Raw genomic sequence first — 19,839 nt, 5'->3', positions numbered from 1 at the left:
AAATGCTATGTAAAACTTTTTTTAAAATCCTAAACAAAAATGTTTCCAACAGGTGTACAGCAAAGGGGCTTGCATGACACCAGTAGGCAAGGAGGGCTGAAGGGCAGGTACCACCACATTAAAAGGTGTGATTTCTTAAAAATGAGAATGAGTGTTATGTGGGACCTGTAACAGTTCCAGTTCCAGTAAGGCTATTCCCTGTTCCTTTATGGACTTCCTCTGGCTATTTTAACACCACATCCTTTTCCTGCCCACTGAGAGTCCCTATTCACTCTCTTGCCCACCCCATCCCCCACTCCCACATTGCTGTTATTTGATGGAATTAACAGCAGCTTAAAACAGGAGGGGGGGAAACCCAGCCAGAAAAACTTCCACCTCTCACAGCATTAAACAATGGCGTTAAATAACCCCAGGGCTGGATGGGAAGAAACCCAATACTAGAAAGGGCTTTGGACTCCCCACCATAAGAAGCTTTCTACGCAAAGTCCTTTACTTACTCCTCTTCTGATATGGTTTTCTCTGCTACACCCATGAGTGTTAAGCAACCCCTGCAAAAAGCTAAGAACCTAAGAAGGGCCTGCTTGATTGGGCCAAGGGAGCCCACCCAGTCCAGTATACTTTACTCAGAGTGGCCAGCTAGGTGCCCCCAATAGGAAGCCCCAAAGCAGGACCCAAGTGCGATAGCTGTGCTCTCCCCTCCTGCAGTCACCAACAACTGGTATTCAGAACGATTTCTGCTTCAAACTGTGGACGCAGAGCATAGCTATCCCATGTCGGACATGCTAGCCTCTGCTGCTGGAACCCATTTTGAACCCTCCATGGCAGGAGGCTTGGGAGGCAGAGGCAGTTGCCCGGCTGGTGGGGTTGGAAACAACAAGAAGCAGTGCCTCACACCTTTATTCCCCCTCACGAGAATGAAGAATCAGTTTCAAACATCAGAATCTAATTTCTAGGCAGCTGAAAATGATGCCTTGTGGTGCAAATCATCACCCAACAATCACCTGGCCTCCTTTCATTTCCAGTAGCCAGCATGGTCAGCCATCTAAAATGCTGTTCTCTCCATAGAGTGGACATGCCTTGGCCTTCCGTGAAAATGGGCCACTCGGCTAGGCCACCCTGCTCCTCTTGGGGCTCAAGTCGCAGCACATTGCCAACGTAGGCATAAGATCTAATTGCTGGAACCAAGGTTTGGCCTAGCTGGGCAACTACCAAGGGGCCACACCCTAGAAGGATGGCAACTGGAAAGAGCCCCCCCACCCCCACCCCATGATCTGACCCTCCTCTTCCACACTGCTTGTCCACCTGACTCTCACTGCGGCCTAGACAACTGCAGCAGCAGGAGAGAAACCTCCTGTCAGCCAAAATGGGAATGCCATTGTCATGCAAGGCCAATGGCAGGTATGTTCACATCACCTGGGCTCTAGAGCTGCACACATGAGCCAGCCCAGCTCTGGGACAGTTTATGAGCGCATCCTCCTATCCAATCACTGATCCACACACCCCCCCAACAGCACCATCTGCTTCTAACTAAGCCAGTGGGTTGAGGGAGTTCCTGGGAAAGTGGCAAGCCGTGTTACCACAATCCCAAGACAAATAAATAAATAAGCAAGTCCCTTTTCATCTGTGGTGGGGATGCCAGCCTGAGAGACAGAGATGCCAAGGTCTAATTGGTACCTATGACAGCTACATGATCCCTACAGAAACCGTTTCATCTGATCTGGGAAAAAGCATTTAGCTCAAGTGGAGGGTCCAAACATTTTTCCTCTGCAAAGCTGCAGTTAGCACTTTCCACCCCAAAGCCACAGGACTCCGCAGGAAAAAAGCTGAAGCTACCATCAGTGCTTGTTGGCACAAAACAGTCCCTGCCACCTCCAAGCACTCATTTTGTTTTTATCATATTATATATCTAGATAGATAGATAGTTTTGCTTTCTGGTTTCTATGTGCTTTTCTCACTATTTTTGCCAGGGTGACGGAACACAGATCATCACATGCAAGGAAAAACTTCGTTCTAAGCAGGTGGGCTGGGACTATTATTCCATTTACTGGTATTTATTGTAAAAAGTTGGCTGTTTTCTTTCTGTGGGCATATAATCTAGTAAGAACAAAATAGTATGGCTAAAATTAACTTTCATAAAATTTTATTTTTTACCCCCTTTTTTTTTGGAAAGGTCTTATCTGCAAAGCAGCTTCCACTGTTATCTAGAATTGTTTTGCAAACGTTACAGTATATTAAAAAGTTCACCTGGATGTGATTCCTATTTATCAAAGGCAGCCAGGAGTTTTAATTTGCTTTTTAAAGTTGGAAACAAGATTCTCAAGTTGAGAGACCTCCTGCACATTGCGGCCACTGAGACATGATTCTCTTCTCAAAATGCTTCAGCAGATCCCAGTTTCAATTCCTGCTACTGCCTTGAAAACATCATCCAAGTTCCTACACTGTCCACAAAACACAAAATACAGTGTAACAAAAACATCTTGGAAGGCTAGGGCCCTGGCTCAGGGATAAGAGCAGCTGCTTGGCATGCAGAAGACAGTCAGTGCTTGTGCATAGAAAGAGCAGAAGAGGAGGCAACTCTAGCACATGTTGCTTCCTAGATTTTGGTCCTCCTTGCAGGGCTGATGTGGGGGAATATTTGGCCCTCCAGATATTGCTGAACTACAACTCCCACCAGCTCCAGAGTGTGTGGCCAATGTGGCAGGGAGAAGGATGGGAGTTGTAGTTCAGCAACATCTGGAAGCTGAAAGGTCCGTCCCCCCACTCACCTGTCCAGAGATTGTGGTCCAGGACAACAGCACCTTAGAAATCCTGCCAAAGGATTTAATGTCTTACTTTAACTGATAGTATATAACCCACTTTAGCAGGCTCAGTGGTCGAAAAGCAGTTTACAAGTGCTATAAAATAAATAAACTGCATATAACAATGCCATTTGCATTTGTTCAGCTATACACAGCCAGGTTTGGATGGGCAGCCATGCAAATATATCAGCCCTCAGGGCTGCAGACCTTTTCCCAGAAAATCTTGAACTGGAAAACATTTCCTCTAAGAAAATCCTAAGCTTGATTTTTTTTCAATACATTTTTTTTTCAGATTGCAACTGGAAAATGTTCTGATACCCAAGGCAGAGAGAGTGCATCGTCTAATGCAGCATGTTTACTTGTTTACGTTCATATTCAGTTGGGGGGGGGAATAAAAAGCTGGAAACTTTCAAACTTGCTTAAGGTTGCCTAACAATATTGCACCTCAAGGCTTGCCTCCATTTGTGATCACTGCTAGCAAATTTTATGAAAAAGAAAAAAAGGTTCCATTCCACATCACTGCTTGGCCCTTTCAAGGATGATGACCACTGGAAGCCGTCTATCTATCTATCTATGTATCGATCTATCTATCTATCTATCTATCTATCTGGTTTCTAGGCTGGCTTGAGACACCAGAAGGAAATTCATGGCTGTGTTCTCTCACTGTCATCCTTGCTCATTCTACAAGTGGGAAGTCCTCTGCACGCCACGCACACACACACCCCTGCCTCTGGCCACAGCTCACACGCCTCAGGTCTAATTAGATTCCCCTGCCATCTGTACATCCAATGTAAATCAAGGGGAATACAAGAAGGCTTCTTTTTTGGAGGAAGAAAGAGTAAGGGGAGCAGAACAGCCAAAGAGAGAAATTGGGGGAGGGGGGGCACCCAGAGAAGAGACAGTGAGAATGGGGGGTGGGTGGCGGTGCAGGAGGTGGGGAAGAGGAGTCAGTTATGCATTCTGGGAAGCCCTCCGCGATTAGTCACATAGTATTAATCTGCCTCCCGCAACAATAGCTGCTGAATTTCGACCGAATCCCAGCTGTCACCCCCTGAATGAAAGAAAACAAGATTTAGAGCGTCAAGCGTCCTTACAGCTTCTGCAGAAGGGGTGGGGGGACGGACTGTGCGGTGTGCATTCATTAGCGGCTGACAAAGGCGCCCAGCCTTTGTCCCTTAAATTGCTCATGTGCCCGATTAATTTGCTGAAGGGTTCTCTTCTCTCTCCCCCTGTCGTCGTCCCCCCCCCCCCGCCCATCATCCCCGGAGCAAACAGAAGACGCCAAATGTGGGGGCAAAATTAAAGAAGTGGAGCAGACAAGGGACAGAGGTGCCGGCTTTCCATCCCCCACCCCTCAATTCCCAACTGCACCAAGTCTGCCATTCAACAGTTGGGATTAGGAATGCCTGTGGGGAGAGCTGCTTCCTTAAGAGAGACACGCACACACACACACCCCTTTTTTTTTAAAGAGTCTTCACATTTGCTTCCAACAGGTGGAGTTAAAAAGAAAAAAATAACAAGCACTCTCAACATATCCAGCTCTCAATCAGATTCCGTTCCAGGACTCTTGCAAGCAGTGGATTCCACTGAACATATCCTGAGGCTAAATGCATTTGGGGACAGGAGGGGTGGAGAGGCTGCTGCCTTTTGCTTTCCTTTAATAGAAGGGTTAAGAAAAGAGAGCAGAGGTGGAGGAGATGCTGGGTTCCCCCACCCCACCCCCCATTAATTGGTGGGCAACTTGTTCCCTGCAGCCATCACTGGAGGAAGCCCACGAAGAGAGGAGTTCAAAGGCTCTAAAAATTTCCTCACTGTAGGGAAAATGGGGGCACTGCAATAAAGCTGTTGGCATTTCCAAGTGCCGCTGGGGAAAAAATCCCTGCCTGAAAACGTGGTTTGTCACTGCCAACCAGTGCAGACAATATCCATGGTCTGACTGCATATAAGGCAGCTGCCTATTTCCATACTTAATTTACACAAACATAAGGCAAGCGTCCTTGAATGGGTCAAAAGGAGTCCCCATTTAGTGCAGCATCCTGTTCTCCAATGGCAAGAAACCTGCATGCAGTACCTGAGCTCAACAGGAACTCTCTCCTCCTGTGATTCCCAGCAACTAGTATTCAGAGGCATGGTGCTTCTGAAACCTCTTCCTTCAGAAACATTAGGAGTACTTTGCTTTGCATGCAGAAGGTCCCAAGTTCAATCCCCAGCAGCATGTCCAGGCAGGGCTGAGAAAGACAGACCCCTGAGCCCGAAACCCTGGAGAGCTGCTGCCAGCCACTGCAGACAGCACTGATCCAGATAAACTAATGGCCTGACTTAGTTAGTTAGTTAGTTTATTTATTTATATGAAACACACATACTCCTTGATAGTAGCAAGAACTCTCAGTGGTTGGAAGAGGTTCTGTCGCTCAACCCCAGTTATCTCTAATCCCCAGCACAGAGCACAAGTACAACATACAGTCATTAGGGCCATACACAATTACAGATCAATTGACATGGATAGTTTAGGGTTGCTCAGTTAAGTTGCAATCATCCCCCTCCTTCACCTTCCACAAAGTTCAGCATGAATTAATAGGGAGGGTCTCTCTCTCTCTCTCTCTCTCTCTCTGTGTGTGTGTGTGTTATGATCGCTCTTAAGATGGATGCTGCCGTGTTGAAACTACTTTGGATAATGGCAACTCCACAGACAGAACTGCACCTTGAGCCCAGGTTCAGCTCCCAAGGATCCAGACTGCAAACTCCCATCAGCACAGCATCATTTCATATCACACAGACACACATATGCCTGTGTTTGCAGCAGTTAATAGAAGATGCGCATCCCCAAACACTTAGGAGTGGGGATGGGGAGAGATGGCAGGAAATTGTTGGCTCGCAGCATCACATCTATCACATTTGGAGACTAAACGTTTTCTCCCTCTCAATAGGCACACCCCAATGTAATATCAGGCTATCTGACTCCTTCTGGAAGCCATATTGTAATCCTGGACTTCAAACTCAAAATGTAAGGTGTCCTATTAAAATCTGGAGCCCTTTTCTGCCTATCAGAACCAGGTTGCAGATTAACTTCCATCAGTCCATGTATATGTTTTAAAAAACAAAACAGGTAGGGAATCTGCTTCAGCCCAAGGGCCACACTGCCTTCTGAGCAACTGCCCTAGGGCCGTATTGCCAGCGGTAGGTGGGGCCAACCACTTTAAGTTTTACCTTTGTAAGTAGGTTAAGAGTTGATTGTTTATTATTTTTTTACACATTCCTCTCCATCCAGACAAGCAGAGGATATCCTCAAAGACATATTCTAAGCCACCCCCCAAAAAATTGGGATGTGAAGCAGGGTGTGTGTTGCCTGGGGAGAGTTCCAAGGGCCAGACAAGAGGCCCTGAGGGCCACATATGGCCCCCAGGACTGAGGATGTAAAGCAGAAGTCACCTCCACTGCATATAATTTCGCACTTACCGGCAAACCCCTGTTCCATTGGGGTAGGTTTCACACCTTCCTCCATTCAAGCAGGACTCAGAAGCCTGGGAACACTGGAAGCCTGCAATGAGACCGCAGAGAGTTACTCCTCAAAGGCTTGGAAATAATGTTTTCCTTTTCTTTTTCAAACACATTTATTTGATATTATAACAAATCATAACAATACATTCCTCACAAAATCAAGAGTTACACTACAGCTTTGTCCACTGCCATAATACCACAGAACAATCACTCCTTGCAAATAATAAACTAGGGTGGAGATAAGCGGCAGGCAGCTTGTGGTGACCTACTCCATAAACAATACATTGTACTCATTTAGCATTTTAGCTTGGTTTAAAAAAAAAAACACACACCCAAAAAACTGAATGCTGCCACAGTCAAAGAAATCTAATCATTATCCGGCCTCTTTCCTCTCAGCATTAACAACCCCATAAGGTAAAGGAATCCTGTCCCCATTTCACAGATGGGGATCTGAGTATGAGGCAAGGCCCAGACTCAGGCTGTTGGCTGACTTAAGAATGAAGGTGGTCTGAAGTTTCCCAGGTTTCAAGATTCAAGTCCTATGATCTGAGCCCTGTCCTACATTGCCTTTTCAACCAAATTCCCACATAAACACAGAATAAGCAAAAAGGAAACAAGTTCAGATATAGCAGCAATTGTTTGCAATTCAGTTTAGGAACTGAAAACAACCCGAAGATTTGCAAAGAGGGGCATTTTTCTTTGTAAAGAAAGGGATTTTTTTTTTACAGCCCTCCAGTTTTTTTTTAGTTCTACACGATTCACTTTCCTCCACTGCAGACATGCAACAAGTAGCAACTCAGCATCAGTCAGGGAAAAGAAAAGAAAAGAAAAGAAAAGAAAAGAAAAGAAAAGAAAGGAGAGGCCTCCTTCCATCCAAGGTCTCTTTCTGAACTCTTCCTGTGCTTCAAGTTCAGCACCACCAGGGCTAAGCCACACGTGGAATGGAAGTGTGGAAAGACATTCTCACTTGCACGTGGTCCCAAACACAGCCAAAGACACCTCTGCCACTTTGGAGCAGGATAGAGATCCATGTTTGAATGTGTTAATTGCAAGTCAGTGTTAAAGTGCAGTTAAAATAAAATATGCAGTTAAAACAAATGATGCAATGAAGACCATGCTTCCTATCTGTGCATAATTTAGATTGGAACCAGAGCCCCAGTTCCCCAAGAACCTAAAAGAGGATGGAGGGGCGAGCAAAGGTAGTGGGAAGAGGAGGTAGCTTGGCAGGGACAGGAATCTGTGCAGCATGGCAAGTTCCAGCTCTAACCCCACAATTTCGAGCCACATCAGATCTCCTTCTTGATTCTCCTTGCAGAGTTCCAGACTTCCCTCCACAACCATGAGGACTAGGGTGGGATTTTTGTTTTCATGTTTTGAAAAGGAAGAAAAACCAGGATGCCAAATTCTATGCTTAACTCAATTCAGGGAAAACTTGCACAGCCCTACAGATAGGATACACAAACCAGAACATGTTGTGGTTTGCCAGCAATAACGCATTGAAACAAGGCGCATCCTGGCTGAGCATAATTCTGGTTAGCCAACAGAGAGACCTCAGGGCCAGGTTTGTGGAAAAGCACATGCTGCAAGCCTGAGTTCTCAAACCAAATCCAAAGAACAACCATATTGTGTTCTTGGCTGTCGGATGAGCCACATTTTTAAAATGGGCAAGAGGGTGGGTGTGGAGCTGTCAGTCCCAAAATCTGCCCTACTTCCCTGCAAATAGGAAGTTCATGTCTGACCAGCAATGGTTTCAAAGCACACACGTGTGGGTTTTGTTTTAATAGAAAAAGGTTCACGCCACCCTGCTGGAGCCCCATAATGATGTCAGCTGTGATTACTCAAAAGATCAAGCTCAGCATCAGACCCTCAAATGTCAGGACTCGGCCACAGGGTGCCTGTGCTCCAACTACAGATAGGTAGCCGTGTTGGTCTGCCATAGTCAAAACAAAATAAAAAAAATCCTTCCAGTAGCACCTAAGAGATCAACTAAGTTTGTTATTGGTATGAGTTTACCACCCCCACCCCCACCCCCATCAGCCAACCACCCATTCCCACCACCCTTCTGAGTAATACCCCTCCCCACTCTCTCACTATATATAAGGGTCTGGTGACTTCTGTTTCAGTGTATCTGAAGAAGTGTGCATGCACATGAAAGCTCATACCAATAACTAACTTAGTTGGTCTCTAAGGTGTTACTGGAAGGATTTTTTTTTTAATTTTGTGCTCCAACTGCTACTGTTCAGTCTTAAGCCAAAAGTTCTTTGCGAAAAGGAAAAGAGCAAGAAAGCTCTTCTCCAATGGGGTTCTAAGGCGACAAATGAGACAAGGCTGAATTAGTGGCTACGGTTGCAAGAGAAGCCAGCCAGCATCATTCAGTGAGCCAAGGACAGGGAGTTTTATTTCAGCTCCCAAGGACCACAATTTTTCATTGCCAACCTTCTGTGGGGCCACATATCAGAGGAGAGCTTGGCCAGGGGGAAAAATGGGAAGAACAAATGGATGCAGCTGTTACCTCTGAACAGTACACTCTATTGTAGCCATGCAAAAGTCAGAAGTTTGTACACACACCTCTCTCTCCATCCTCACAAGCAAGCAGCACCATTATGGTTTAAGGACACCAGAGCTAGCCAGGCAAGAGCACTTAAGGAGAGTGCAGTGCAGGCTCTTTAATGCAGCCTGATGGTGGTCCAGAAGAGAGAGTCCTGAGGGCCACATCTGGTCCTTAGGCCTGAGATTCCCCACCTGTGTGGTAGCTCACTGAAGCAAAGAGCTGCCTAATTAACTTCTGCCATTGTGTAACAATGGCAACAGTAGTGGAATTTAAATACTCATTCATTGCCTGGAAGGCATGGAAGTACTTGTTCATCAGAAAAGAATTGTTTATTTCTTCTCTTTAGATCCCTGATGGGTCACATGAGACACATGTGTATGGGCAGGGCTGCTATTGCAGACTTACCTGCATGGCTGAATCTTGGGATCCTGAGTTCAAGGCTACACTTAGCCAGGAGAACCTCAGACAAGAAAATCAGAACCAAGCACAACCCTATTACTGCTCTGCTCTGCATAGGCTGCCACTTATACCTTACGTTAAGGCTGCTTTTGAGACAAAAGATGGAGTAAGTCTAGATTGTGAACCAGCTGTTTGGCCTACTGAATTAAAGACTGTTTAGTTTTATTGTTGTTGTTTATTATTGATTGCATGTAAAGCCACTTTGAGTCTTTTTGGCTGCAAGTGCTCTAAAACCAGCAAACAAGGACTTCCACTAAATAAATAAACAAAATACCCCCGGCTTTTGGCTTAGCTTTCAACAAGGTGGGTTCAGCTCAGCCCCTCAGCATTACCTCCCTCTCTGTAAAATAAAAATAAAAATGGGTATGATGCTCCCATCACATTCACTGTGAGCTTAAGCAAGAAACTGAAACATGGGTCTCCGTCCCAAAGAGGCTGGGGCAGTGACTATTCCCCCCCAAATCAGCAAAGTATTGGTATTTCACTTAAGTTTTTAAGCTACTGCTTCAAAAACATTCAGGCGGGAAATCAACCTTGCAGGCAGGGTACGGCTGCATCCTAGAAAGCCCACCGCGCAGGACAGAGGAAGCCAAAAACCTGTCTTTCATTCACAGCTATGGGAGTTCAGGCTCTTTTCTTTCCAGAGGGCAGACACAGACACACACCCCGCCACCATCCTGCTCACAGAACACACACACACACACTCTCTCTCTCTCTTACAAAGCTATTTTTGAATTGTCTGGCTGCTCAGATATTCATGATTTTTTTTTTTTTTTAAAGCGCAGTGTGTCTGCAAAAGGAGCCCAACAGAGACCGGGATAAGAGAGAGTTGTAAAGCAGGCGGGCCCGAGTTCGTGGGAAAAAGCAACAGCTGCAGAGCAGAACTCTGGGCCTTCCCCAAACAAAGCGGGAAGGGAGGGGGTGAAATCAGAGCTGCCCATTGTCAAAAGCCAAGGATACCTCTTGTATTTACTACAAGCTGATGGGGTTGGCTCAGTCCCCTTGATACCCAACACCTACATGCTCCTGATTGGGTCAGGAGAGAGAACTCTTCAGGACCCATGCACACACAGACATACCACACACACACACACACCACAAACACACAGCAACCTCAACCAGGCACTCTAGTTACCGATAGCTCAGAAGGAAAGTGGAGGATGGGCCTGTGTGTAGCTGGAACTGCCGCTGGGGGGAGAAAACACAGAGCGAAACTAGACACTGACCCCAAAAGGTATGCAAAAAAAGAGAGCTGTTTCTCCATTTCCCGGAAGGCAAGAAGCGAAATTATTATTTGGCATGATGACTAAGGTGACTTGCAGACTTCCGCTGTGCACAGGAACACCAGAAAAGGGTGGCCTCAGGCAGCCTAGATCCTTAGAAGGCCCTTCCGAAGGGGTGGTTCACATGTGCACACAAAACCACTTGATGACTTGCACCAAATGTGTGAATACTCTGACTGAAAGAGGGCTTGCTCCAGAAGTGGCCTGTAATGAGCACAGGAAGAGGCTGCTGGGCCGGGCCAGAAGCCCACCTAGGTGCCTACTGAAAGTCCACAAGGAGGACCTCAGCGCAGCAGCAGCCGCCCTCTTCTGAGGTTCTCAGGAATGCTGGTTTTCAGACGCATACTGCCTCCAACAATGAAGGCACTGGTACCCTTATCCTCCTGTATAGAATCATAGAATTGGAAGCGATCCCAAAGGTCATCTAGTCCAACCCCCTGCAATGTATCCATGACAGATGGCAATCCAACCTGAATTTTGTCTCATCGCCTTTATATAAAGCCATCCGAGCTGGTCACCATCAGTACATCTTGTGGCAGCACAATCCATAGTTCCAACATAGCACAAACAAGTTTTAGGGGGAAAGAAACCCAACAGCCCAGTGAGCACTGAGCATGCTCAGTAAGCATGGGGCATAGCCTGATTCTTGGAGGGGGTACAGCAGGGTGGAATATCCTGACTGGAATCCAAAAAAGAAGGACCCTATATTGCAATATTTTGTTACAGCTCCCCATTGCTTGTCACAACTGAACCCCAAACTCCACTCAAGGAACTCAGCTGGAAGAGCATCCAGTTTAACCTAAGGACAACCAACATGGTGCCCTCCCCTTCCAGACTGTGGACTCACTTGCTGGGCCACAGGTTGCCCATGCCTGGTTTAATCTCTGCTGTGCTTCGTAACTGCCCGGGGGCGGCGGCAGGGGGAAGGCACCCCAACTCCCTATTAGAACTTTGCCCCTAAGCTCTGGTAATAAGAGACTCCCGCCTCCTTAGTTTTTTCCTTCCACCACCCAAGATATTCTTGGGAATCCCACAGCAAAACTTATTACTGTCTCCATGCTTCTGGTGGTGAAGCTTAAAGAGGCGATTGGTTGAGCAGGAACAAAGGTCCTGACTTTTTCAGTTGCTAAGGAAGCTAAAACAGTCCAGTTTCTATGAGAGATTGGGAAGTTATCAGTTTGACTGGGTCCAAGATTGCACATGCACACACAACCCAGGCATGAGAAGGGGTCTGTTTGCCACTGGCCTGATCAAACAAGCCCCTCTTATGTGAATTCGATCAGGATTGGCATATAAACTGTGATGGCCCTGCAGTAAAGTGCTAGGGCTGTAGAGTGCTTCTGTTCATGGGCCAGTTACCGGTAATTTTATTACCAAATCAATCAGCACTCTCCATGCAAGCTGTGTACTCCAGTGTGGTGTTGTGCTTAGAATCACAGAATAGGATCTGGGAGTCCAGGGTTCAAATTCCTGCTCAGCCATGATGTTCACTTGACTTTGGGCCAATGGGACAGTCACCACCTCTAAGCCTACCTACCTCACAGGGTTGCTGTGGGGATAAAATGGGAAGACTGAGAACCATGTATACCACCTTGAGCTCCTTGGTTTTCCTCCTTGGATATAATACTCCATTTGGGTGCCTGCATGTGATGGAAACATAGGTTCCCAATCCCAGCTACGTAAAATCTTCTGATTTCTCTGCTGATTTCTATGGGAAGTTTAATCACTTCCACCCCTGGGAGGGATGTAAAAATAGCATTGCAGGCTGAACCAGGAAATGAGCTACCTAGGCAATGAAGTTGTTCGCTCTACCCTTTTCCATATCCATGTCTCTTCCTCCCTCCTCCTCTTCCATTCCATTCATCCCAACCAGCTGTCAGCCCTGCCCCTTAACCATCAATCAGGCTCAGGGCCCACACTCAAACTTCTCAAGAAGCTTTGTAGGAGTTCCCTTCCCTCCCTTATGATTTTTTTATTTTTATTTCTGCAAATCTCAGGGTTATGGTAAGCCTCCCAAGCACCCTCTGCCCTGCCACTGAGCCAGTGTGGGCATGGCATAGGGGTTAGAATGTTGGACTAGGACCTGTGAGAGACCAGGGTTCAAATCCCCCACTTGACCATAAAGATCATTAGGTGACCCTAGGTTAGCCTGACCTACCTTGCAGGGTTGTTATGAAGGTTAAATGAGGAGGGGAGAGAACAATGTACATCACCTTCAGCTCCTTGGACAAAAAAATGTGGGATATAAATGCAATTTTTTTATTAAAAAAAAAAGACAGTTAATTAAACAATGACACTGTGAGAACTGAATTAGGATCAGAATGTAAGACATTGATGACACAAAGTGAGGGTGGAGGGGGTGTCTTTCTGAAATGACACTATCTGTTGGGTATGAGGAAACCAGGAAAGACCAAGACTGTGGGGATAAAAAGGTCTTTCAGGGTGACTAGAAATGCAAGGTTTTTTTGGGGGGGTGATACTGGGCCAGCAACGTTTGGAAACTATTTACAAGCTGCTCCAAAGTAAGGGGACTGGAGTGTGGGGTGGGGAGAGAATCACTTCACTTTCACTAACATGAGTCAATCCATGCCAACTATCACCAGAAGTTTATTCCAAAAAAAACATTTACTGAATTGCCTGGCCATTTCAAATTATTAGCTAATTATGTCCCTGCTAGAAAGGCTCCTTCTGGCAACCAAAAGAGAGAGAGAGAGAGAGACCAAGACACTGATGGGAGACTTGAGTGGCAGGGCTTGGAGAGTCACTAGGTCAACCCCCTTCAACCTTGGCATTTTCATGTGTTGTTGGGCTACAACTCCCATCATCAGTGGCAGAGCAACTGCTTTGCATGCAGAAGATTCCTGGATCAACCCCTGGACTTTCCTTTTTTTAAGTTGACTTTATTTAAACTTCCATAATGCACAACAGGTAGGGCTAGGAGAGATTGCCTGACAGCTTCCTATGATTCTCGTAACTGGGCTAAGCTGTCTGGGGGTGATGGTACTTTGCAGTACAAAGTTGAAGAATTCTGCAATAAGAGATCCAAATCAGGATCTGAGCCCTAGTCTCCTCCCAGCTGCAATCCAGAGAGAGCTACGCTTGAGACATGCAATTAGACCATCACTATCTATGTGTCCAGATAGTTTCAGGATCCCACCCATCAAACCCCAGGGCAGATCTCTCCCCCTCCCCCCCCCTGCAGCTCCATTTCAAGGTGCTTGCAAAAGCAAGGATGCCTTCTCCTCCAAACCCACAGCATGTGTCACAGAGAAACCTGAAACTCAATCTTTAATTTAGTTTTGTTGTTGTTGTTGTTCAGAGACTAAACGAAAACACCTCTGCAAGTGCCCTGAATTATACCCTAAGCACACACAGCATCACGGCAGCAACAATCACAAACCGTTCCCTGGCAGCGAAGCGTATGAATCAAGGTGAGAAAAACTGTCCAGGGAGCACCCCAGCATTTAGCCACTGCACAGTTTGATTTGAAATTGAAACGACTTCATTCAATGAATCAGGCAGCTGGTGAGAAGTTCCATTCACCCAACACACAGAGCCTTTTTTCTTTGTCTCCACTACTCCAGTTAAAAAATCTGTCTCCAAAACAGATTGCCCTGAGGCACTTCAGAGAAAAGTGAGAACAGCTTGCTCTGTGCAAAACTTTTTTGTCCCATCTCTCCACTAACTTTTCCACACAAAAAACAAGTCTCACACCCGCCCGTCCAGGTTCTTCATTCCATTGCCCCCCTTCCCACCAAGGATTCACAAGAGTTCTGCAGAACAAGAGCACACAAAACAGCTTGTGACATCCACCCCCAGAAAGTAACACAGCAAAAAATAAAAAAGGAAGAGGGAGGTGAAAGAGAGGCAAGGGTGCGAATACAGGAAATATTACGCATATCCACAAAGTAGAAACACCCCCCTCAACCGCAGAAAAAGCACCCTAACCTGTGACAGAGTCCTAAATTTCCCAATTAAATCTGAAACCACCATGCAGACAATAGTTTGGCCTTTCACAGCTTCCTACCAAACAGAAGGCAGTCTTTTCACACATTATAATGCAGCAAACCCTGGTTTTGGTTTGTTGGGTGCTTGCAAAAGAAGCTCCCTCTCCAAGATGGGAGGGGGGAAACTGTGGTTGTGCTCCCAGGAGGCCCAGGAAGAGGCAGAGGGCCAGATATCCAGTGATTTGGGGTCATCTCTAATGCCAGCCTTGCTCAGAGCAGACTCACTGAAATTTATGGGCATGGTTATTTTTCAGTGAGTGTAGAATCAGAACGGTAGAGCTGGGAGGGAACCCTAAGGATCATCTAGTCCAACCCCCTCGTCTAGTCCAACCCCCTGCAATCAAAGTATACTCTGAGAAGAGCTTTGTTAGAGACAACTCTTCTCCCTCATCTCTCCTCATACACATTTTGTCTGGACTGTGTGGTGCACGGCTACTCATTCGCTCAAACACGGTGCTGGGAGAGCCCCACTCCCACTTCCTAGAAAGAGGGGGCAGCCGAAAAGTTTTGCAAAGCAGCTGGAGAGGGGATTCCTCACACACACACACACACACGCTCCTATTCTTGAAAGACTGCCGTTCCCAATAAAATACCAGGCATTTGCCCGGGGAAACCAACATCCCTGCAAACTTTTTCGGAGCTGCTTCGCTCAGTCTTGCAAAAGCAAAAAAAACCACAAGTAGCCTAGCCGTTCGGTTTGGTTTCACTTTTGTTGCAAACCCCAAAGCACCCTTTGCATCAAATACTGTAAATATGTAAAGAGAGTAAGAAAAGAAAATCCTGCCCTCTTTCCTTTTAAGGTGAGCTGCAGGTCACCGACGCTGCCTCAACCAGCTGCCAGGCAGCTTGAAAAGCTCGCGCGGAGGGCAGGAAGGCACACTCAGGGTAGACTGCGCTTGCACGCGGAGGCTTCCCATCTGAGGTGCTCTGAGCCGACACAACGGCCCGGCTCCTTGTTTTGTTTTAATCGCCCTAAACGTCAGCACCACCACGCCGCGGGCAAGGGAGACGCTTGCAAACACAATCGTAGAGTCGTAGAGTTGGAAGGGGCACCAAGGTTCATCTAGTCCAACCCCCTGCAATGCAGAGCGTAGGAGGACCCTACCAGGTAGACTTGCCCCGGGGGTTCCACTTTAAGCTCTCCAGTTCAGCCCCCACCCTCCATTCCATCGCTCGCCATGAAATCCCGAAAGTGAAAAAAAGCGGCCCAGGAAGCTCATCCCCCAACGGATCAGGCCCAAGCCGGTCCCGCGAACCCCACCGGAGGATGTCCAGGCCGGTAAGCGCAACAGGTGGCCGAAGTGGCGTCGCCGTCTCCAGCGCACCTACCTTGAGCGAAGGCGGGCAGCAGTGCCAGCAGCAGGAGGCGGCAGCAGCCGCGGGGGCTCCGCACCCCAAGGGGCCGCATCCCGCCGCTCCCCAGCCGAGCTCGGCTCGCCGGGTTAGAAGAAGAAGAAGGTCAGCCTCCCAAAGTTGGCAGCGGTGGCAGCGTCCTCTCCGCCCTGCCCACCGAGGCTCTGGCTCTGCACACGCGGCCGCCCCTTCGGTCCGCTCTCGGGCGCCGCCGCGCTGCAACAGCCAGTCGAAAGGAAGCGCCGGGACACTTAATAACTCTCTCTCCGGTCTAGCTCCCCTTGGAGCGCGCTGCCCCCCTCGCCCCGCCGGAGGATCTCTCCGCGCCGGGCCAGGTGCGAAGTTTCCCAGTGGGGCGCAGAGAAGGAGCCCCCGTCTCCCGATTCCTGGTCTCTCTCCTCGCCCTGGCGCGCGGCGGGCTCTCCTTCGGGACGGCCCTTCTCTCGCGCGCCTCACAGAGAAACAGGAACTTTCTCCTCCTCCTCCTCCTCCGCCGCCGCCGCCTCCTCCTCGCTGATAAGTTTGGGGAGTATGTGTGGGAGGGCGCGAGCGAGCGCCCGGCCACAGCCTCTCGTAGGGCGGGACCAACCGGTCGCGGGGCGGGGTCGCCTCAGGGGTTGCTTAGTATATGAGGGGCGACCCTCCCCTCCCTCCCTTCAAAGGGGGGCTTAAGCCTTCCTACAGGTAGGCGAGGGAAAGGCGCTCGAGCGCATGCAAAGTTTGGCGCCTGCTCCGACCCGGCCCTGCCACCCAGAGGGGAAGCTACACCGGTCCGCTCGCTCGCTTGCTTGCCTGCCTGCCTGCCTCAGCGCCGGGTAGAGGCGGCGAGGGGACCCCTCAGGAGTGGAGAGGACTTAGTTATTTATCATTTGTTTTTATTTTATTATTATAATTACATTTCTGTCCCCCCTTTTCTACAAGGAGCTCTGCCCACTCTCCATTTGACCCTCACAACTGCCTACAAGGTAGGCTAGGCTGAGAGTGTTGTTACCGTTTGTTTATGTCATTTCAACCAAAAAAGCCCCCAAGGAGGTTCACAAGAATGAACAGATACATACAAATACCATAGTGCAAATATGAAATAATGCCAAGACAAACAACACAAGTGATACAAATTCAAAACAACAAACACATGAAGGTTTCTGCCAAAAAAAGACAAACATCACCCACTGAGCTTTATGGAAAAACCTGGGTCTCCCAAGTTCTAGTCTGACACTTGATACACCACACCACACTGACTCTTCCACATGACCTTTTATCTTCCTAACAGCCCTGCCAGGTAGGTTAGGGCCAAAGACAGGGACTGGCCTAGTCACCCAGTGAGCTTCAGGGCTGAGCAGGGATTTGAACCTGTGTGTCCCAGGTCCTAGTCTGATACCCTAACCACTATACCACAACTGGCTCCACTTTGGCCCGATCCAAGCGGGGCTCTCCATACAGATGTCTACTGTAGTAGCAGAACCTCAGTGCCCAAGGGCAGTATACCTTTGAACACCAGATGGTGAGGGACACACAACTGTTGCTCTTGCACTTGGGCTTCCGATTGGGGCACCCATTTGCCCACTGCAAGAGCAAAATAGGTTTGCCTATGATGGGGTGTAGCCAGGCTCTTCTTAGGCTCTATAGGTCAGTGGAAGCAGCAGCGGAGCGAACTGCCTGCTTGGCCGTTGGCACTCTGCCTGGGAAGGAAGCATGTGGAAGCAGGGAGGAGGAGGAAGAGGAGCACAAGGGCAGTGAAGAAGGTGATTCATGGGGCAACCCATGGGGTGGTGCCTTGCCAAGGGCCCTCTGAAACCTGGAGCTGGCCCCCGAGAACATTGGTCCAGCAAAAGAGCCTGCCCCCCCAATCCTGCCACACACACAAAAGCCTTTTAAAAATGCATCTCTTTTTATAAAGATAACAGGCATGTCACTACGCTGAAAATGCAAGTCCAGAAATGGAAACAAGCAAACAGTAATTACACAGTTTACCGAAAACACATCAGGTTATGAGTAAACTTTAATGAACAATGACTAATACCGTATTCCATTATATCAATATCTCTGACTAAACGAAAAACGAAATAAAAAAGAAACCCACAATACTTAACATATTTAATGTAGTTAATAGGGGAAGGGCAATGAGTGGGTCCTTTTATCTAGGCAAAGAAGGATCATCAAGGGGGAAAGGCTGAAGAGTTGCTTATTTATTACAGTATTTTATTTATTACATTTATATACCGCCTCCAAGGAGCTCAAGGTGGCGTTCATGGTTCTTCTCCCCCTCCTCACTTAATCTCAACAACAACCCTGTGAGGTAAGGGAAGCTGAGAGGCAGCGACTGTTCCCCCAGATCCCCCATCGAGCTTCATGGCTGAGTGGGGATTCAAATCCTGGTCTCTCTTCAACTGTAGTCTGACACACAAATCACTACACCACCAGGGCCATCTTACCCATAGACGCTAGTGGTGCGGGGCGCTGGGGCGCCAAGTTCTGAAGGGCACCAGGCGAGAGTCTGAGGAACACCAAACGAGTGCGCTGAGTGAGCGAGGGTGCATATGCTACTCCTGCCGAGCGTTGGATTGGTTTTTTCCCTTTTAGCCTGCAGGTGCTGAATTCTGCAAGGCGCCAGAAGCCTAAAAGGGGGGGGGGAACCGAACTGACGCACGGCAGGAGCAGCACACTCACCCTCACTCACTTGGCACAGGCCCTCTCATTCGGTGTGCTCACTCACCCAACAGGTTGAGGCACAGACGCGCATGGCGCCCCTCCTGCTAGCTGTCTTCGTATTCGAGCTGGGCATCAGGCGCCACGGATTTCCATGGGGCTGACTCCCCCGGCCCTCTCGCTACCCTCGCCCACCTCTGCCATGTCGTGCCGAAGCAGCACCGCGCCCGGAGTCTCCGCCTGCCATGGCCACCATGGTACGAAGTGGCCAGCTGAGCTGGGAGGTGCCACGTCCAGCCTCCGCCTCTTCCCCGTCGGAGGAGCTGCCCTCCAGCCGCTGCCTGCCTCCTCCAGCCCCGCAAAGCTGGGCACGTCGACGCCGTCATGTTCCCTCCCTAAAAAAGGTCGACAACTCTGGGGGGCGGGGGGGGCGCAGAGGGATCTTTGATCTTTGCACCACGGCGCCAGATATGCTTAAGACGGCCCTGAACACCACACTGGCTTAAGAGAGGTCCCAAAGCTGGGCAAGGAGAAAGGAAATAAGGGATATATTGCAGAACATTGGTATCGTAAAGAAACAGTTGTTGGCCTATCAAAATGCAGGCTTGTGGTGTTAGGTACAGGGCGATAGCTCAGTTCAGTGTCAGAACATCTGCTTTGCATGCAGAAAGTCCCAGGTTCAATCCCCAAATCACAAGCAGCGCTAGGAATGTCTCCAGTCTAAAACTGGGGTTACAAATTGACACCCCAAAATCCAACTTTGTCTGATGCCAAAGTTCTGTGCTGTTTTGAGTTATTGATACTCAACCAAGGGCCATAGGTATCCCCCACAACCCAACATTGTCAGATTCACTCTAAACCAGGGCCAAACCTTTGCAATACTGTAGTTTCAAATCCTTCTGCATTGCGAACCCCACTCCCAAAATGAGGAATTGTTACTAAAAGCTGGGCTCCTAGTTAATGATACTGTAGTCAACTGCACTCAAAATCCCACTTCGAAAACACCATTGTCTTACTTACTCTACCCCAATGTCAAAGTTATGCTCTTCTGTTCTTGAGGTTTCTTACTTTAAGATATGTAACTGAATGGAGAAGAAGTTGAGCAAATATCCAGACATGCATACATGGGCTGAATAACAAGGAGTATACACATATATCCATATACACAAATATCCATTTACACAAATACACTGGGAAATTATTGACAATGACATTTTCAGCAGTTAAAGTTGGCATCGCCAGGC

At 48.1% G+C, this 19,839-nt stretch overlaps 1 protein-coding gene across 2 annotated transcripts in view; it reads right to left on the bottom strand.

Moving 5' to 3' along the window:
- NOTCH1 (notch receptor 1) overlaps positions 1-16,463 on the bottom strand; it is a 90,873-nt gene extending 74,410 nt beyond the window's left edge. For both annotated transcript variants that reach the window (XM_033137701.1, XM_033137702.1), the window contains exons 1-2: positions 15,926-16,463; positions 6,255-6,336 (exon numbers count right to left, since the gene is read on the bottom strand). In XM_033137701.1, the coding sequence (XP_032993592.1) occupies positions 6,255-6,336; positions 15,926-16,004 (161 nt within the window). In that variant the 5' untranslated portion in view covers positions 16,005-16,463. The remainder of the gene's footprint in view (positions 1-6,254; positions 6,337-15,925) is intronic.
- Positions 16,464-19,839: the final 3,376 nt, after the last annotated feature.

Source organism: Lacerta agilis, chromosome Z, assembly GCF_009819535.1.
Source record: "Lacerta agilis isolate rLacAgi1 chromosome Z, rLacAgi1.pri, whole genome shotgun sequence".
NCBI classification, from domain to species: Eukaryota; Metazoa; Chordata; class Lepidosauria; order Squamata; family Lacertidae; genus Lacerta; species Lacerta agilis.
The sequence above is the reverse complement of the archived record's forward strand: the minus strand, read 5'-3'. Positions and strand labels throughout refer to the sequence as shown.